The following is a 20,039-nucleotide window of genomic DNA, read 5'->3' as shown; positions in this document are numbered from 1 at the left end:
ATCGAAGCTAATGTCCTTCCTTACTATTGCATTAATTTCCTGTTTAATCAGCAATGCCACCCCACCTCCTTTTCCTTTCTGTCTATCCTTCCTAAATGTTGAATACCCCTGGATGTTGAATTCCCAGCCTTGGTCACCCTGGAGCCATGTCTCCATGATGCCAATTACATCATATCCGTTATCTGCTGTCTTCGCAGTTAATTCATCCACCTTATTCCGAATACTCCTCGTATTAAGGCACAGAGCCTTCAGGCTTGTCTTTTTAACACAGTTTGTCCCTTTAGAATTTTGCTGTAATTTGGCCCTTTTTGCTTTTTGCCTTGGGTTTCTCTGCCCTCCACTTTTAACTTTTCTTCTTTCGATCTTTTGCTTAAGTTTAGGACACTGGTTTGAGAACCAACTTTCGCACCCTCCAACTGAATTTGAAATTCAATCATGTTATGGTCACTCATTCCTAGAGGATCCTTTACTATAAGATCATTTATTAATTCTGTCTCATTACACAGCACCAGATATAAGATAGTCTGCTCCCTGGTTGGTTCTGCAACATACTGTTCAAGGAAACTATCCCGGATATACTCTATGAACTCTTCCTCAAGGCTACCCTGACCAATTTGCTTTGTCCAATCAATATGAAGTTTAAAATCGCCCATGATTATTGCCGTTCCTTTATTACAAGCCTCCATTATTTCTTGATTTATACTCCGTCCAAGTATAGCTACTGTTAGGGGGCCTATAGACTACGCCCACCAGTGACTTTCTCCCCTTATTATTCCTTATCTCCACCCAAACTGATTCAACATCTTGATCTTCTGAGCCAATATCGTCTCTCACTAATGCATTGATCTCATCCTTTATTAACAGTGCTACCCCACCTCTTTTTCCTTTCTGTCTGTCCTTCCGAATTGTCAAATATCCCTGAATATTTAGTTCCCAGTCCTGGTCACCTTGCAACCATGTCTCTTTAATGGCCATCAGATCATACCCATTTGTATCTATTTGTGCCGTCAACGCAACTATTGTGTTAGGAATGCTACGTGCATTCAGATAAAGAGCTTTTAAATTTTTTTTTTTTTAACCATTTTCCTGCTTTGACCCCACTTTCTGATTCACCTTTATGTTTATACATTCTGTCCCTTCCTGGCACGCTCTGGTTTTCATTTCCCCCAGTGCTACCCTGCTCTATTGCCTTCTCCTCATTATTTGACTTTTTAAATTTTCGCTCAGCTGAATCCTCCCCTCACCCCCACTAGTTGGTTTAAAGCCCTCTCTACAGCCCTAGTTATGATTCGCCAGAACCCTAGTCCCAGCCCAGTCTAAGTGGAGCCCATCTGAATGGAACAGCTCCCTCTTACCCCAGTACTGCTGCAAGTGTCCCACGAACCAAAACCCATTTCTCCCACACCACTCTTTGAGCCAGGTGTTTAACTCTCTGATCTTATTTACCCTATGCAAATTTGCTCGTGCCTCAGGTAGTAATCCAGAGATTATTACCTTTGTGGTTCAGCTTTTTAATTTGCCCCTCATTGCTCATAATCCCTCAGCGGAACCTCTTTCTTTGTCCTACCTATATCATTGGTGCCCACGTGGACCCTTTAATGTTCTTTCTGTGTCTTCTATTTCTTTCTGACTTCCCTCCATTTTCTTTTTCTTTCATTAATTTATTTCATTTTCCGTGTGAATATCTTCTTTTGCCTTTCTTGTTAGGAACATAGGAAGGTAGGAACAGGAGGCGGCCATTCAGCCCCTCAAGCCTGCTCCGCCATTCAATGAGATCATGGCTGATCTGCGACCTAATTCCATATAGCCATCCTTGGCCCATATCCCTTAATATCTTTGGTTAACAGAAAGCTATCAATTTCCTATTTAAAATTAACAATTGATATAGCATCAATTGCTGTTTGCAAAGTTCCAAACTTCTAGAACCCTTTGTATTTCCTAATTTCACTCCTGAAAGGCCTGGCTCTAATTTTTAGACGATGCTCCCTAGTCCTAGAAATGCCAACCAATGGAAATAGTTTCCATCTGTCCACCCTATCCGTTACCCCTCAATATCTTGAAAAATTCGATCAGATCAATATCTAAATTCTAGGGAATACAACCCTAATTTGTGTAATCTCTTCTCGTAACTTAACCCTTGAAGTCCGACTATCTATCTGGTAAACCTATGCTGCACTCCCTCAAAGGCCAATATATCCTTTCTACAGTGTGGTGCCCAGAACTGCTCACCGTCATCATCATCATAGGCGGTCCCTCGAACGAGGATGACTTGCTTCCACGAGAGTCCACAGATGTTTCAATGAAGGACCCGATGTTCCAGTCCTGAACTCCAATTGAGGGGGTGGAAGATGCCTGTGCGTGGATTTTTTTAACGTGTGGTGGCCGTTGCACATCAGCCACCACACGGGCTCGACAGAGCTAGGCCTTTATCCAGTGGCAAGGGTTAACCAGGATGACTGGAGACCTGCTCTGCTGCATGGACCCAGTGCGCACACATATCGCAGTGTGGGCTGGCCCATGCTGCCCCTGGGCCCACGGCTCTTCTGGGCACCGTACCCTCATTCGCCACACCTCCGCCCACGATGTTCCAGGGCCCGGCGCTCAGATCTATTTACTGCCCCGACCTGCGGTGGTGTTCTCACACATAGAAACATAGAAAATAGGTGCAGGAGAAGGCCATTCGGCCCTTCGAGCCTGCACCGCCATTCAATGAGTTCATGGCTGAACAGGTCGGGGCGGACCACAATGTTCCAGGGCCCGGTGCTCCAGCTCTATTTCTAGCCCCGAACCCGCAGTGGTGTTCTCACACAGGTCGGGCAGCCCACAATGTTCCAGGTATGGTCTGACCAGGGTTTACTTCACTCATTGCTTCCTGCGTTTCCTTCCTTTCTGTCTCAAATGATGCCTCTCTCTAATCACAGTAAGCAATCTGCTCTGGTTTTGGCATTCTGGTTAGAGTCATGTTGTTCTTCCAATACTGAGATACTATGTTTAGCCAAGAGGTGAGTCACCACAAGTAGCCCTGGTTTCTCTTTGCTTATTATCTTCATCAAGAGATCCCCTGTGAACTCTCTTCATTGTCTCAGTCGTACAACTACTTTCAGATTATAATGTTGACTTATTCCGGCTCTTGCACTCAACACCTGGTCACCTCACCATGACATTTAAATATCGGGAAGACCGAAGCCATTGTCTTTGATCCCCGCCACAAACTCCGTTCCCGAGCCACTGACTCCTTCCCTCTCCCCAACTTCTGTCTGAGGCTGAACCTGACTGTTCGCAACCTTGGTGTCATATCTGATCCTTAAATGAGCTTCAACCACATAGCCGCAGCTTAACTAAAACCGCCTATTTCCACCTCTAACTTCGCCCGTCTCCGCCCCTGCCTCAGCTCATCTGCTGCTGAAACCCTCATCTATGCCTTTGTTACCTCTAGACTTCACTACTCCAACACACTTATGGCTGGTCTCCCACATTCTACCCTGCGTAAACCAGAGGTGATCCAAAACTCGGCAGCCCGTGTCCTAACTCGCACCAAGTCCCGCTCACCCATCACCCCGTGTTCGCTGATCTACATTGGCTCCCGGTTAAGCAACTCCTCGATTTCAAAATTCTCATCCTTATTTATAAATCCCTCCATGGCCTCGCCCCTCCCCACCTCTGTTCAGCCTCACAACCCTCCGAGATGTCTGCGCTCCTCTAATTCTGCCCTCTTGAGCATCCCTGATTATAATCGCTCAACCATCGGTGGCCGTGCCTTCTGTTGCCTAGGCCCCAAGCTCTGGAATTCCCTGCCTAAACTTCTCTGTCTCTCTTTCCTCCTTTAAGACGCTCCTTAAAACCTACCTCTTTGACCAAGCTTTTGGTCATCTGCCGTAATTTCCTCTTATGTGACTTGGCGTCAAATTTATTTGTTTTGTCTTTTAACACTCCTGTGAAGAGCATTGGGACGTTTTATTACATTAAAGGCGCTATATAAATACAAGTTGTTGTTGTTTTTGAGTGTTACCCGTTTGAGAAGGAAATTACTCAAAACCCACAAAGGTGATATTGGATTAATGCAAACAACTTGCTACAATATCGGTCATTCATAGAATGATACCACACAGAAGGAGGCCATTCGGCTCATCGTGCCTGTGCCAGCTCTTTGAAAGAGCTGTCCTATTAGTCCTATGCCCCAGCTCTTTTGCCATAGCCCTGCACATTTGTCCCCTTCAAGTGATTCATCCACTTCCTTTTTGAAAGTTGTTACTCAATCTGCTCCAGGCAATGGATTCCAGATCATAATTATAATGTAAAACAAGTGTTTTCATGGCATCTCTGCCTTTTTTTGCCAATGATCTTAAATGTGTCCTCTGGTTACCGAACCTTCTGCCACTGGAAACAATTTCTCCTTACTTACTCTATCAAAACTTTTCATCAAATCTCCCCTCAACCTTCTCTGTGCTCAGGAGAATAACCCCAATTTCTCTAGTCTCTCCCCGGAACTGATGTCTTTCATCATTGGTACCATTATGAGTTTGGGGCGGTCAATTCGATCTCTCAGATTTTTTTGCGCGGTGCGGAATTGGCCTACGAGTAAATAAAAATGTTTGGGGCTGTAGTAGCGAAAATAATTAATCCAGGGGGAAAGTAATTTAGTAAAGTTAAAATCTTAAAGAAAGGCTGAGAGAAAAGCTTAATGTGTTCATGGAGGAATAGCTGAGTCCCACATTCTAGCAATTAGGCTGAAACAAAGAACAACGGGTCTCACAAGGGGCCAGGACAAATAGTTTTCTGAGGAGATAACACCCCTGAGAGCACATACAAGACAAACGTAGACAGCTCACAGAAATACTAAGCTGAGGCAACCATTTTCGAGTCACACGAGATAGCAGGAAACAAAGCCTCTTTGAAATGAGAATAGCCAGATGTACTTGTCAAGGCCACAGTCTAAGAGTTACAGCCTGGAAACAAAGTCCACAGGAATGTAACACATAACCCGTAACTGAATGTACCAATGAAATCATTAGAGATTGAATGTACCAATGAAATTACTGTAACTGTGTTAACCAATGTATCAGTAGTAGGTGGGCGGGGACTGGTGGCAAATAACCAATGGAACACTTCCCCGCGTAATTTCATTATTTTGACTGTATTTTGAATGTATAAAATGTAACAGACCGGTTCCACGAGACCGGTAAGGATAGCATCCAGTATCGGTACTGATGCAACCGGATCTCCCTTAATTAATCGGGTTTTAATAAACAATTCTTTTCTCTATATGCGGACCTGGTATCGAGTGTTATATTTTTAATACTCCACAACAGGGGCGGTAACTGAGCGCGCTCGCGGGGCGTGCCACTCAGAACCGCGCTGATGACATCACCACGACGCGGACGTGCCGCGGACCCTCCCCTTCCTTTAATGAGGTGGGCTGCTGCGAACTCTGCAGCCTCTTTAGTCGGACAGCTGCCATTGTCGGACAAACTGAAAAGTCGGTCAACATAAAAAAAAGATGGCAGCCGTCACGCTACCACCTCTCCTTTAAGAGCAGCCGGGGCGCCTCAGCCACTCGCCCCGAGAAGCTGTCGGTCGCATTGCCACACGCTGATCTTGCCACAGTCAAAGACTTGTATACGTATGCCCCCAGGTCTCTCTGTTCCTGCACCCTCTTTTAAATTGCAGCATCGAGTATATTTTGCTTCTCCTCATTCTTCCAACCAGCTGTAAATGTTGTGGGGGTCAGGAACATCGTGAATCTTCTCACCCTATTAAAAACATCCCCACTGCAGGAAAAGAACGGAATTATGAGTCTTCCCGCTACCCCAACATTCCCAAGAAAATTCTCATCTTACTAACGAAAGAGAAAGCTTGGATTTATATCGACCCTTTCATGTTCTCAGGATGACCCAAAGTACTGTTGCGATGTGGGCAAACAGCCAATTTGCACACAGTGAGGTCCCGCAAACAGCAGTGAGATAAATGACCAATTTCTGGTGGTGTTAATTAAGGGATAAATGTTTCCCAGTACACCCGGAGAATTCCCACTGTCCAGGGCCTCAAACACTCCTTCCAGGTGAAACAGCGATTTACTTGTACTTCTTTCAATTTAGTATACTGTATTCGTTGCTCATGATGTGGTCTCCTCTACATTGGGGAGACCAAACATAGATTGGGTGACCGCTTTGCGGAACACCTCCGTTCAGTCCGTAAGTGTGACCCCAAGCTTCCGGTTGCCTGTCACTTTAATTCCCCGCTCCACTCCCACTCTGACCTCTATGTCCTTGGCCTCCTACACTGTTCCAATGAAGCTCAACGCAAGCTCGAGGAACAGCACCTCATCTTTCATTTAGGCACTTTACAGCCTTCTGGACTCAACATCGAGTTCAACAATTTCAGACCATACCCCTGTCCACATTTTTTTCACAAACTCCCCCACTTTTTTTCTCTTTCCCATGGCAGCTGGTGACGATTCTGCCATTCACACCCAATCTAAACTCTAGCTGGCATCAACATAGCCCCAAAGCGATGAGGGCAGCAGAAGCAGTGCCGCTAGAAAGTCAATGCCGGGGCACTCAAAGACCCAGCTAAGAGAGCCCAATACAGTCAGTGCCTCACAGCTAACCTGGCGTGTCTTGATGAACCCGAGACGCAGAATGCCCACAGCGCTTGGTCTGCCCTCCAGGCCTCCATAACCAGTGCCCGGTCATTCAAGCAGGAAACACCAGGACTGGTTTGATGAGAATGACCAGGAGATCCAAGAGCTAAGAGATTACAAGCGCAGGGCATTTCTGAGCCTTAAACAACAACCCAACTCGGGAGCAGCAAGATAGAATTACATCAACAAGAGCGGACACTGAAAATGAGATTCAACACCACCTCCAGTGCGTCAGTGCAGCCTTCGGTCGCCTGAGGAAAAGAGTATTCGAAGACCAGGCCCTCAATTCTGCCACCAAGCTCATGGTCTACAGGGCTGTAGTAATACCTGCCCGCCTGTGTGGCTCAGAGACATGGACCATGTGCAGTAGACACCTCAAGTCGCTGGAGAAATACCACCAATGATGTCTCCGCAAGATCCTACAAATCCCCTGGGAGGACAGACGCACCAACGTTAGCGTCCTCGACCAGGCCAACATCCCCAGCATTGAAGCATTGACCACACTTGATCAGCTCCGCTGGGCAGGCCACATTGTTCGCATGCCAGAAACGAGATTCCCAAAGCAAGCGCTCTACTCGGAACTCCTTCACGGCAAACGAGCCAAAGATGGGCGGAGGAAACGTTACAAGGACACCCTAAAAGTCTCCTTGATAAAGTGCAACATCCCCCCTGACACCTGGGAGTCCCTGGCCAAAGACCGCCCTAAGTGGAGCAAGTGCATCCAGGAGGGCGCTGAGCACCTCGAGTCTCATCGCCGAGTGTGTGCAGAAATCAAGCGCAGGCAGCGGAAAGCCCAGCTTCATACTTTCGTGCAACAAAAGAATTGCATTTTTATTTTAACATCTATCAATCTGCCTTTAATATACTCAATGACGGAGCATCCACAGCCCTCTGGGGTAGAGCATTCCAAAGATACACAACACTAACACAGCTGAAGTGTGCTTTATAGGCAGTCCAATGAGTGCGGCAAACCAGTCCCACCCACCCCTTCCCTTCCCTCAATGACTGTCTGTCCCACCTGTGACAGGGACTGTGGCTCTTGTATTGGACTGTTTAGCCACCTTAGGACTCATTTTTAGAGTGGAAACAAGTCTTCCTCGATCCCGAGGGACTGCCTATGATGATGATGAGACTCTTTTGTTTCTTAACTTGTTCCATTACCATCTCATTTTTTCTCATCGTCCCTTCTGTCTCTTAATCTCTCCTGCCTTCCACCCTATCAGAGCCCTTCCCTTTTGTTCTTTCCTCCCCTCCCTGCCTTTCCCTGCCTCTGCACTTCCTTAAAAATCTGTCTCATCTCGAACTTTTCCAGTTCTGATGAAGGGTGATCGAGCCGAAACATTAACTCTGTTTCTCTCGCCACAGATGCTGCCTGGCCCGCTGAGATTTCCAGCATTTTCTGTATTTATTTCAGATTCCAGCATCCGCAGTATTTTGTAGCAGGAGAATTCCCCCGCTTGTCTTTAAGTGCCATGGGATCTTTTACAGGCTTTTAGGGCCCCGATTTGATGAGGTCGAAATTCAGGCACGCCAGAAAGCACCAACGATTTGTTACCTGCTTTTACCGCCGGGTGCGGTGAGGCGGCGTTCGGATCGATTTTCGGGACTTGGAACTTTTTTTCCGTGTCGGACCGGAAGTCGGTCACAATAGGGGCGGAAGTGCGGCGGTAAGTGCTGGTGAGGGGCGGGAGTTGGGTGGGACGGATTCTCCGGCGCTGTCACTCGGGTGGCGAAGCGGTGGTGACGTCAGTGCGCGTGTGCGTCACCGCGTCTCTCCCCTCATTTAAAAGGGAGAGAATCGGCGATTCTGCAGCTTGGGCCCCTGGGCAACCAGGGAGGGTTTCGGCTGGGCCAGCGGCCTTGGTGCCCAATAGAGGCTGCCTGTTGGCGGCCCGGTCAAACCCAGGGCAATAATTTGCCGGCCGATCGGGAAGTCGACTGGCAAAAATAAAAACATGGCGTCACTTGACGGGCTGCCGCGCTGCCTTGGCTCACAAACAACAAACCAGGTGCATGGACAGAAAAAGCCGTGTGGTGGATCGGCGATTTTTTAAGGTAAATTTGGGGCGAGGTGTTCTGGAGGTGCGGGCGAGCGCCGGTGCGCGCTTTGATGGACCGCGGTCGACAGCAGCGGGGCAGAAGTGGGGACAGGCCGAAAAATCCCCGGGCTGAATTTGGGTGGTGGCGGCCGATGGACTGCAACGCGGCGACCACTCGATTCCGCCACGTGGCAGCCGCAAAACGGCGGCAACGGGCCTTATCCGGAGCCTGAAGTTCAGCCCCAATGTGTTGCTCTAAAGGAGACCGCCTCCAACGGTGCAGCACTCCCTCAGTACTGCACTGAAGTGTCAGCCGAGATTAGTTGCTGAACTCACAATCTTCTGACTCGGAGGCAGGAGAGCTACCAACGAGCCAGGCTGATACAAGCAAGTCAGGGGGCACTGGAAATGTCTTAATAATAACGTCCACACTGTGGATGAGTCTATGGTCCCAATTCCATCACTTCGGACGTATTCCAAGGCGTGTGGAGGGAGTTGAGGTGCAGATCAGCCATGATCTAATTGAATGGCGCAACAGGCTCGAGGGGCTGAATGGCCTCCTCCTGTTCCTATAAATAACTAACAAAATCAGTTCGACACAACAGCTTTTAATGCGTGAAGCTTCACACTAGGTTACAAAGCATCAACAAACTAATTATGTGCATTTCAATATGACCCATAACAGAGCGTACACGAGTACGGATACATTTACAGTCTTATCAGCATCGCCCACACCTGCAGGAAAATACTGAGTGCACATCAAAGCTAATGAAGCTCCTATGGTTTCAACTCTGTTACAAATGGATTACAGAGTGGAAAACAGTTTGGTCTTTGACAATAGGATTTCTTTGTCAAACAATTTGTGTGTTGACTGGGTGGAAATTTATTTTACGGGCCTGACATTTAATTACTGAAAATGCTATTTGCTGTCGTAGTGGCGAGCACATGCCCAGGAACAGAGTGTGCTTATGATCGCACGTGGAGATGCATTACAATTCAATCAAAACAAAAGGAGACGCTCTGTTAACATTTCACAAAGGCAATCCTTCACCACAGTTTGGGAAACTTATTGCGACGGCCCTTTGGTGTTGAGGTATGTGACTAATCAAACGAAAATAGCAAAACAAGCACAGACTGCGTAATGTTCCAGCAATTAAACTATTGTTATCACCCTTGAGTAATGCGGTGTTTCATAAACAGTGCAACATAACAAACAAACTGTCACTCCCCTCATGGAATATGTTTATTGGCACCAAATGCAGAAGATTGAGTGGGTTAAATTATGACAGAGAGGCTAATTTCCTCTGCGCCCCAGTGCTGATACGCACACTAACTGTGCATTAAGGTGCAGTCGTTGTGAGCATCGGTGTTAACGGAGTGAGCGCTAACATTTGCCCACGCTCCAAAAACTTGCTCCTGGCAGTAAACTGATGCAATGCACTTACCCCGCGTTAACAAGCACTCAACCAGCAAAAGCAGCGTTAAGGAGTACTTGAAGGGTTTCTCCCGAAATTCCTATAGCTTGACTCTTGGCAGGTGTAATGTATGCACAAGTGAGTATACTGACAGGTTTGCAGGGCTATTGCATCTTGCCGTCCAGAGGAGGCTGGAGTCCCCAATGGAGTGCTCCCTCTATTTATTGGGGACTTGGCCTGGAGGGTGTTGCATGGGGCAGTCCCGTGCAATAGGTTTTTAAGTTGGTTCACGGGCTCCCAGGCCGCCTGAAATTTCTGCGGACTGGAGGAGTCCGTGTTCCATGTATATGTCGAATGTGCGAGGTTGCAGCCCCTATTCCAATATTTGAAGGGGCTGCTCCTCAAATAGTGGTTGCACTTCAGTCCCACACTCCTGATCTTTGGGCACCGTGTGCGGAGGGGAGCGGACAGGTTGGAAGGCCTCCTCATGGGCCTGCTCCAGGGCCTGGCCAAGGGGGCCATTAACCGGTCCAGGCAGCGAGCAGTCGTTCAGCCCAACTGTCTGCCTCTCTTCCGCGGTTACATTCGAGCCAGGGTGTCCCTGGAGAAGGAGCACGCGGTGTCCACCGGTACGCTCGCGGCCTTCCGCAAGAGGTGGGCGTCGGAGGGACTGGAGTGCATCATCATAAGAACATAACAACATAAGAACATAAGAATTAGGAACAGGAGTAGGCCATCTAGCCCCTCGAGCCTGCTCCGCCATTCAAAAAGATCATGGCTGATCTGGCCGTGGACTCAGCCCCACTTACCCGCTCGCTCCCCGTAACCCTTAATTTCCTTATTGGTTAAAAATCTATCTATCTGTGACTTGAATACATTCAATGAGCTAGCCTCAACTGCTTCCTTGGGCAGAGAATTCCACAGATTCACAACCCTCTGGGAGAAGAAATTCCTTCTCAACTCGGTTTTAATTTGGCTCTCCCGTATTTTGAGGCTGTGCCCCCTAGTTCTAGTCTCCCCGACCAGTGGAAACAACCTCTCTGCCTCTATCTTGTCTATCCCTTTCATGATTTTAAATGTTTCTATAAGATCACTCCTCATCCTTCTGAACTCCAACGAGTAAAGACTCAGTCTACTCAATCTATCATCATAAGGTAACCCCCTCATCTCCGGAATCAGCCTAGTGAATCGTCTCTGTACCCCTTCCAAAGCTAGTATATCCTTCCTTAAGTAAGGTGACCAAAACTGCACGCAGTACTCCAGGTTCGGCCTCACCAATACCCTATACAGTTGCAGCAGGACCTCCCTGCTTTTGTACTCCATCCCTCTCGCAATGAAGGCCAACATTCCATTCACCTTCCTGATTACCTGCTGCACCTGCAAACTAACCTTTTGGGATTCATGCACAAGGACCCCCAGGTCCCTCTGCACCGCAGCATGTTGTAATTTCTCCCCATTCAGATAATATTCCCTTTTACTGTTTTTTTTCCCAAGGTGGATGACCTCACACTTTCCGACATTGTATTCCATCTGCCAAACCTTAGCCCATTCGCTTAACCTATCTAAATCTCTTTGCATCCTCTCTGTGTCCTCGACACAACCCGCTTTCCCACTAATCTTTGTGTCATCTGCAAATTTTGTTACACTACACTCTGTCCCCTCTTCCAGGTCATCTATGTATATTGTAAACAGTTGTGGTCCCAGCACCGATCCCTGTGGCACACCACTAACCACCGATTTCCAACCTGAAAAGGACCCATTTATCCCGACTCCCTGCTTTCTGTTAGCCAGCCAATTCTCTATCCATGCTAATACATTTCTTCTGACTCCACGTACCTTTATCTTCTGCAGTAACCTTTTGTGTGGCACCTTATCGAATGCCTTTTGGAAATCTAAATACACCACATCCATTGGTACACCTCTATCCACCATGCTTGTTATATCCTCAAAGAATTCCAGTAAATTAGTTAAACATGATTTCCCCTTCATGAATCCATGCTGCGTCTGCTTGATTGCACTATTCCTATCCAGATGTCCCGCTATTTCTTCCTTAATGATAGTTTCAAGCATTTTCCCCACTACAGATGTTAAACTAACCGGCCTATAGTTACCTTCCTTTTGTCTGCCCCCTTTTTTAAACAGAGGCGTTACATTAGCTGCTTTACAATCCACTGGTACCTCCCCAGAGTCCAGAGAATTTTGGTGGATTATAACGAATGCATCTGCTATAACTTCCACCATCTCTTTTAATACCCTGGGATGCATTTCATTAGGACCAGGGGACTTGTCTACCTTGAGTCCCATTAGCCTGTCCAGCACTACCCCCCTAGCGATGGTGATTGTCTCAAGGTCCTCTCTTCCCACATTCCTGTGACCAGCAATTTCTGGCATGGTTTTTGTGTCTTCCACTGTGAAGACCGAAACAAAATAATTGTTTAAGGTCTCAGCCATTTCCACATTTCCCATTATTAAATCCCCCATCTCATCTTCTAAGGGACCAACATTTACTTTAGTCACTCTTTTCCGTTTTATATATCGGTAAAAGCTTTAACTATCTGTTTTTATGTTTTGCGCAAGTTTACTTTCGTAATCTATCTTTCCTTTTTTTATTGCTTTCTTAGTCATTCTTTGCTGTCGTTTAAAATTTTCCCAATCTTCTAGTTTCCCACTAACCTTGGCCATCTTGTACGCATTGGTTTTTAATTTGATACTCTCCTTTATTTCCTTGGTTATCCACGGCTGGTTATCCCTTCTCTTACCGCCCATCTTTTTCACTGGAATATATTTTTGTTGAGCACGATGAAAGAGCTCCTTAAAAGTCCTCCACTGTTCCTCAATTGTGCCACCATTTAGTCTGTGTTTCCAGTCTTCTTTAGCCAACTCTGCCCTCATCCCACTGTAGTCCCCTTTGTTTAAGCATAGTACACTCGTTTGAGACACTACTTCCTCACCCTCAATCTGTATTACAAATTCAACCATACTGTGATCACTCATTCCGAGAGGATCTTTTACTAGGAGATCGTTTATTTTTCCTGTCTCATTACACAGGACCAGATCTAAGATGGCTTGCTCCCTTGCAGGTTCTGTAACATACTGTTCTAAGAAACAATCCCGTATGCATTCTATAAATTCCTCCTCCAGGCCCGTGCGATTTGATTTGACCAATCGATATGTAGGTTAAAATCCCCCATGATTACTGTCGTTCCTTTTTCACATGCCTCCATTATTCCCTTGATTACTGCCCGCCCCACCGTGAAGTTATTATTTGGGAGCTTATAAACTACGCCAACCAGTGACTTTTTCCCCTTACTATCTCTAATCTCCACCCACAATGATTCAACATTTTGTTCATTAGAGCCAATATCGTCTCTCACAACTGCCCTGATATCATCCTTTATTAACAGAGCTACCCCCAGCCGGGGGTGAAAGAAATTTTTATTTGATTTAAGTTGCAGTTAAAGTTTAAATTGTTCATTTATGGCTTCTAGTGCCTTTGTCAAAAGGGTGCATTTGATTTTACGTTCTACCAAAAAATATATAGTTGGAGAGCTGTTGCACTGTGAGTGGCTTAGCCAGTCATGTGATGTTCACAAGACTCAATAAAACCCCAGTCAGTTGGATTTGGGGATCCACGATGAGGTATGCAGTTGTGAGCCTAGTGGATGAACTGGTAATGTGTAGTGTGATTGTTAAACCTTTGTTAATACACCAACTAGTTCTTAATAGCAATGTGTCACTATGAGTTCTTCAGGAAAGAACCCATGAAGCAAATACATTACAACAGGGAAGCCGCTATTGAAGCCGGCTCAGAGCTGGCGCTACAGTGGCAAGATGAGTGAGAAGGCAAGACAACATCAAATCAATGACATCAGCATGCGCGACAAGAGGAAGCAGCGACCACTGAGAAATATCGAGGCGAGGACAGAAAACTCCCGGCTGTCCTGATGGGAAAAGGCTTCTCATCGACCAACATGCCCAACTGGGTAATCTGGAGCACATCATGTCAAGCTCATCAGTTATGTTGCTGCGATACAGCATTGGGCAAATCCACCGAGTTTCTGCTCTCAGGGCTACAGAGGGTACTGACCAGGGACATTGCAATCCACTTATCGGCACCCCACTCACCATCTTAAACATTTAGTCCCTTCAGCGTACCGTGGCTGCTGTGCACTGTCTACAGAATGCATAGAAACACAGAAAGTAGGTGCAGGAGTAAGCCATTCGGCCCTTCGAGCCATTCAATAAGGTCATGGCTGATCATTCACCTCAGTACCCCTTTCCTGCTTTATCTCCATACCCCTTGATCTCTTTAGCCGTAACTTTAGCAATTCGCCAAGGCTTCTTCGGCAGCACCTCCCAAACCCATGACCTCCACCACCTAGAAGGACAAGGGCAGCAGGAACATGGGAACACCATCACCTGCAAGTTCCCCTCCCATCACAACATCCCGACTTGGAAATATATCGCCGTTCCTTCATCGTCACTGGGTCAAAATCCTGGAACTCTCTCCCACTAAGAGCATTGTGGGAAGCACCTTCACTGCTAGGACTGCAGCGGTTCAAGAAGGCAGCCCACTACCACCTTCTCAAGGGCAATTGGGGATGGGCAACAAACGCTGGCCTTGCCAGCGACGCCCACATTCCGAGAATGAATTTTAAAAAAGATTCTCTAAACCAGCCACCCGAGAACATGGTTCCCCGCTCATAACCGCACAAGAAATGGTTCCGCCACAGAAGAGCAGCTAAAGCTTCTGTGGAAAGGTACATTTTACAGTGTGAATGATCAGGTGCTGAACTCAGAACGTTTCTAACAGCAGGGCAGCTCTCCAGTCGTCCTGGTTAATCCTTGCCATTGGACCAAGGCCTAGCTCTGTCAAGCCCATGTGGTGGCTAATGTGCAACGGTCACCACACGTTAAAAAAATCCACGCACAGGCATCTTCCACCCCTGGAGTTCAGGACTGGAATATCAGGTCCTCTATTGAAACATCTATCAACTCATCCCTTTTGGTGTGGAAGCAAGTCATCCTCGTTCGCGGGACCGCCTATGATGATGATGACTAACAGGAGGACCAACATTTACCACAGCCATATTACAGCAGTGTCTACACATGACAAGTACGTCATTGGCTGGAAAGTGCTCCACCTGCTGATGGGGCCGGTTCTGGGGCACTATCTGCTATGCAACCGCTCCGCGTAGCGCTGATGCGGCTCAATGCTCCTCCCCTTCAGTTAAAGGGGAGGGCCGGTGCGCACTCTGCCGGGCCTCTGACAGTCTCGACTCGGCCACCAGGGCGGTGTGGTGCCGAGGGCCCAGCACCCAAAACGGAGTGCCAGGCTGCACGATGGCAGCCCGGGCCGCGGCAGAGAAGGGGCCGACCGGTGAGTCCGCCAAACCGAGGTGGCGCGGGGCGCTCCAGAGCGCTCCGCTAACTTCCGCCACGCGAGCGGAGGTCAGCCCGGTTCGCGACCCGCAAGGCTGGCGCTGACGCTGCTCGCGGACAAAGCCTGCCGCGGGGCGGAGAGGGGGCGGCGAGCGGCGCCAAAGGGTCAGGCGCACCGCGATGACGTCATCGGCAGTTGCGCAATTTCGCGGGAGTCGGGCGCGCCTCCTCCCACCACCCCCCCGCCCTCCCTCACCCCGGGCAAAAACCGGAGCCGCTAACGGCGTCACTGAACAGGGCAATTTCGACCCCGTTAACTCTGTTTCTCTCTCCACTGATGCTGCCTGACCTGCTGAGTATTTCCAGCATTTTCTGCTTCCATTTTGGATTTTCCAACATCTGCAGCATTTTGATTTTGTAAACCAGTACCTGTGATGCATTGGTGTTCCTGCCCGAGACAAGGTCACTATTATTACACACTTTGCGACGGTGGTATTTTCAATTATTGATTACAAACCCTCACATTTTCAGTTTCAGGAACACAAGATATGGGTCTTGCATGGCCCTGGGAGTGCAGAAACCAGCAGCAAGCTGCATCTAACGTCGCATCAAAATACTGCGTACAGTCTTGGTTTCCATATTTACGAAAGGATATACTTGCTTTGGAGGCAGTTCAGAGAAGGTTCACAAGGTTGATTTTGGAGATGAGGGGGTTGACTTATGAGGAAAGGTTGAGTAGGTTGGGCCTCTACTCATTGGAATTCAGAAGAATGAGAGGTGATCTTATCGAAACGTGTAAGATTACGAGGGGGCTTGACAAGGTGGATGCAGAGAGGATGTTTCCACTGATGGGGCAGATGAGAACTAGAGGGCATGATCTTAGAATAAGGGGCCGCCCATTTAAAACAGAGATGAGGAGACATTTCTTCTCTCTGAGGGTTGTAAATCTGTAGAATTCGCTGCCTCAGAGAGCTGTGGAAGCTGGGACATTGAATACATTTAAGACAGAAATAGACAATTTGTTAAACGATAAGGGGATAAGGGGTTATGGGGAGTGGGCGGGGAAGTGGAGCTGAGTCCATGATCGGATCAGCCATGATCTTATTGAATGGCGGAGCAGGCTCGAGGGGCCGTATGGCTTACTCCTGTTCCTATTTATGTTCTTATTATGTAACTGTAATGATTCCAGATAGTCCAGGTCAAACTCTTACCCCAAGAAACAATGAATTGGCAAATGCGACCAGCTTTTGTTCCTTACCTCGTCGCTCGACCCATTCTCCACACGGAACCTTCCCGCTCTCTGTATGGCCCCATCAGCATCGCTGGAAATAAGCTGCAACAGGAAAAAATATATATATATTTCATTTTTTATTGTTATTTCAGAGAACCGACAAAACAGGAAATTCATACTTCAAACATTTACAAGACTGCTCCACACAATACAGGTATAACATTTCATTTCTATCTCTTCAAATCCCTTGGTTATATTACAAAAAAAATGTTCAGGTGGGAGGAGGCTCGAGTTGGGCCCAATGGCATGGTTCTGTGCTGTACATTCTATGTGATGGTTGTGTTGCTGACTTTGCTCTCCACAAACCATACACACAAAAAAAATATCACATTCCCTTCAGGCGAAGTGTTCAGGAATTGCGAGTTACGTTGTAGGAACGGCACCTGTTTCATCTCAAAGGCTTTATATTCATTGTTTTTTTTCAAAAACCGGCACTTTGTGAAGTGTTGACACTGCAAGCACAATATTTAGAAGCAGCACTCCCACAAAGCCCTCGTGTCGTGAAATAACGTGGGCACATCGAGCAGAGCATTAAAGAAACAAATGCAAAAATAAAGAGTCACCTACTCCAAGTCCCCGCAGCCTATCTAAATAAACCATTGTCGCACTTTTTCTTTCACAGGATTAATTTAACTACAGATACATTTTTGTAACATCAAAATAAATCATCTAAGTGCTGCCTGGATCAGAATGGCTGTGGCAGTGAGTATCAGTTTGTGTAGATTCCGAGTGACTGAATGGTTGATAACCCGCTCAGACAACTCTGGGAACAAACCACACACGAGCGTTATTACTTGCCGGGCCAATTTTGTGCGCAAGGATGATCCTTGGCGTGTAGGAATAGATGTACAAAATTAATTAGACTACTTTTTCAAACATAAATCACTTTCCAAACCTGGAATACCCACACATGCACACACACACACACGCGCACACACACTCCCCTGCGTACGCACACATGCGCACGCACGCACATACACACGCGCACACCTGCGCGTGTCCGTGCACCACCCTCCGCGTGACTCACCAATGTGCACGCACACACACCGATGCACACACCATCTCCCCGCGTGCACACACACCCCCACGCACGTGCATGTGCACACAGACCTCGCCAAGCGCACCACACCCCCATGCGCACGCACATACATGCATGCACTTTATACACAGAACAAGAGTAAAAATGTGCGCATACTAATATAAGGGAACAATTAAAGGTGGGAAAAAATGTTTTGTTTCTTCTCAGTTCTCAATGCCTTTTTGCTTTTTAACCACTAAATATATTTAAATGTACAACAATGGCAATCTGTTCAATCTTCAATCACACAATTCAAGTCTATCATTGATGTTCAATGTTACTAAAGAAAAGAGTAAAGTTAAATACTCAATACATGAATGGGATGGTCTGTTGATTGCTTCACACCCAGGTATACAATTTCAGGGATGAGGGAAGAGCTAAAGCAGACTAACTGAAGAAATTGCTCACCTGACACCACAGTATTTCAAGCTTCAGGTAACCATCAGCAAGTTGAGGTTAGAAACAAGCTAAGCCAAGGTGTCAGCCTTGGCTCAGGGTAGCACTCTTGCCTGTAATTCAGAAGGTCACTTTCTAGATACTTGAGTGCTTATTCTTAGCTGATACTGTACGGAGTACGGAGGGAGTGCTACACTGTTGGAGGAACTGTACCGCCTTTTAGATGAGACGTTAAACCTAGGTCTCGTCTGCCCCTTCAGGAGCAGGAAGTTCTCCTTGTGTCCCGCCATCATTTGTCCCTCAACAACATGACTGAAAGCACATTACACGTGCAGTATCGAAAATCCGCAATGTTCCAGAATCTGGAACCATCGGTGGCAGGGTCGTCGGGAATTCGTAAATTGTTCCGGAATCCGGACCCACCGACCCTGCCGACGTCGGGGTCCTGCCGCTGCCCGACCTCAGGGCCTCCTCGCTGGCCCGCCTGAACAGCTCCTCCGCAACGGGGCCCGCCTGAACAGCTCCTCCGCAACGGGGCCAGCCTGAACAGCTCCTCCGCAATGGGGCCCGCCCGAACAGCTCCTCCACGACGGGGCCCACCCAACCAGCTCCTCCGCGACGGGGCCCGCCCAACCAGCTCCTCCGCAATGGGGCCCACCCGAACAGCTCCTCCGCAATGGGGCCCGCCCGAACAGCTCCTCCGCGACGGGGCCCACCCAACCAGCTCCTCCGCGACGGGGCCCACCCAACCAGCTCCTCCGCGACGGGGCCCGCCCGAACAGATCCTCCGCGACGGGGCCCGCCCGAACAGCTCCTCCGCGACGGGGCCCGCCCAACCAGCTCCTCCGCAACGGGGCCCGCCCAACCAGCCCCTCCGCAACGGGGCCCGCCCAACCAGCCCCTCCGCGATGGGGCCCGCCCGAACAGCTCCTCGGTGGGGACCCCACCCCACTTTCTGACATTCCGAAATCTGGAAATACCCAAACCTGGGCTCGGGTGTTTCCGGATTCGTGATGTCAGAAAGACGATCGAAAGTTCGGAAAAGCCCGGAATCCGGATAGCCTCGGTCCAGAGGGTTCCGGATACTCCACGCTGCACCTGTATCTGGTCATTTGTGGGTGCTTGCTGTGAGTAAATGGGCTGCCGTGTTTCCATACATTACAACAGTGATTATACTGCAAAAATACTTCATTGGTTGTGAAGCACTTTGGGTCATTTTGAGGTTGTGAAAGGTGCTATATAAATTATTTCAATTGAAAAAGAGGGCTAATGGAGCGCATAGACAACATAAAAATGATTTTTTATTTTAAATAGCACAATACGAGAAATTAAGAAGAAAAGTTTCTAAAAGGGATAAGGAAAGCATGGAAGAAGTATGAGTAGAGAATCTCAAAAATATTAAACTAACAATAAAGTATTCTACAAACAGGTCAGTAAAACAATCGGTTTTCAACACCGATCTGAGAGGAGAGGATAGCGAGTTACTAGAGGAGCGGTGGGAATTCACAGGAATATTAACATGTACTTTGCATCAGTGTTTCAAGATGGATATTGCAAAGGAGCTAAATACTGAATTGGTTAAAATCGATTTGAGAGATATTATAATAAATAATAGAGAAGTATTGGAAAAGTTAGTTACGATAAAGAACATCATCATCATAGGTGGTCCCTCGAACGAGGATGACTTGCTTCCACAAGAGTCCACAGATGTTTCAATGAAGGACCCGATGTTCCAGTCCTGAACTCCAGTTGAGGGGGTGGAGGATGCATGTGCGTGAATTTTTTTAACATGTGGTGT

At 47.6% G+C, this 20,039-nt stretch overlaps 1 protein-coding gene across 1 annotated transcript in view; it reads right to left on the bottom strand.

The window, feature by feature from the left end:
* The window catches only part of garnl3 (GTPase activating Rap/RanGAP domain like 3), a 526,019-nt gene that overhangs the window by 325,345 nt on the left and 180,635 nt on the right, over nucleotides 1–20,039 (bottom strand). The window contains exon 2 of the mRNA XM_070863382.1: nucleotides 16,735–16,809. Within this exon, the coding sequence (XP_070719483.1) occupies nucleotides 16,735–16,809 (75 nt within the window). The remainder of the gene's footprint in view (nucleotides 1–16,734; nucleotides 16,810–20,039) is intronic.

This window comes from Pristiophorus japonicus, chromosome 20 (genome assembly GCF_044704955.1).
Source record: "Pristiophorus japonicus isolate sPriJap1 chromosome 20, sPriJap1.hap1, whole genome shotgun sequence".
Lineage (NCBI taxonomy): Eukaryota > Metazoa > Chordata > Chondrichthyes > Pristiophoridae > Pristiophorus > Pristiophorus japonicus.
The sequence above is the reverse complement of the archived record's forward strand: the minus strand, read 5'-3'. Positions and strand labels throughout refer to the sequence as shown.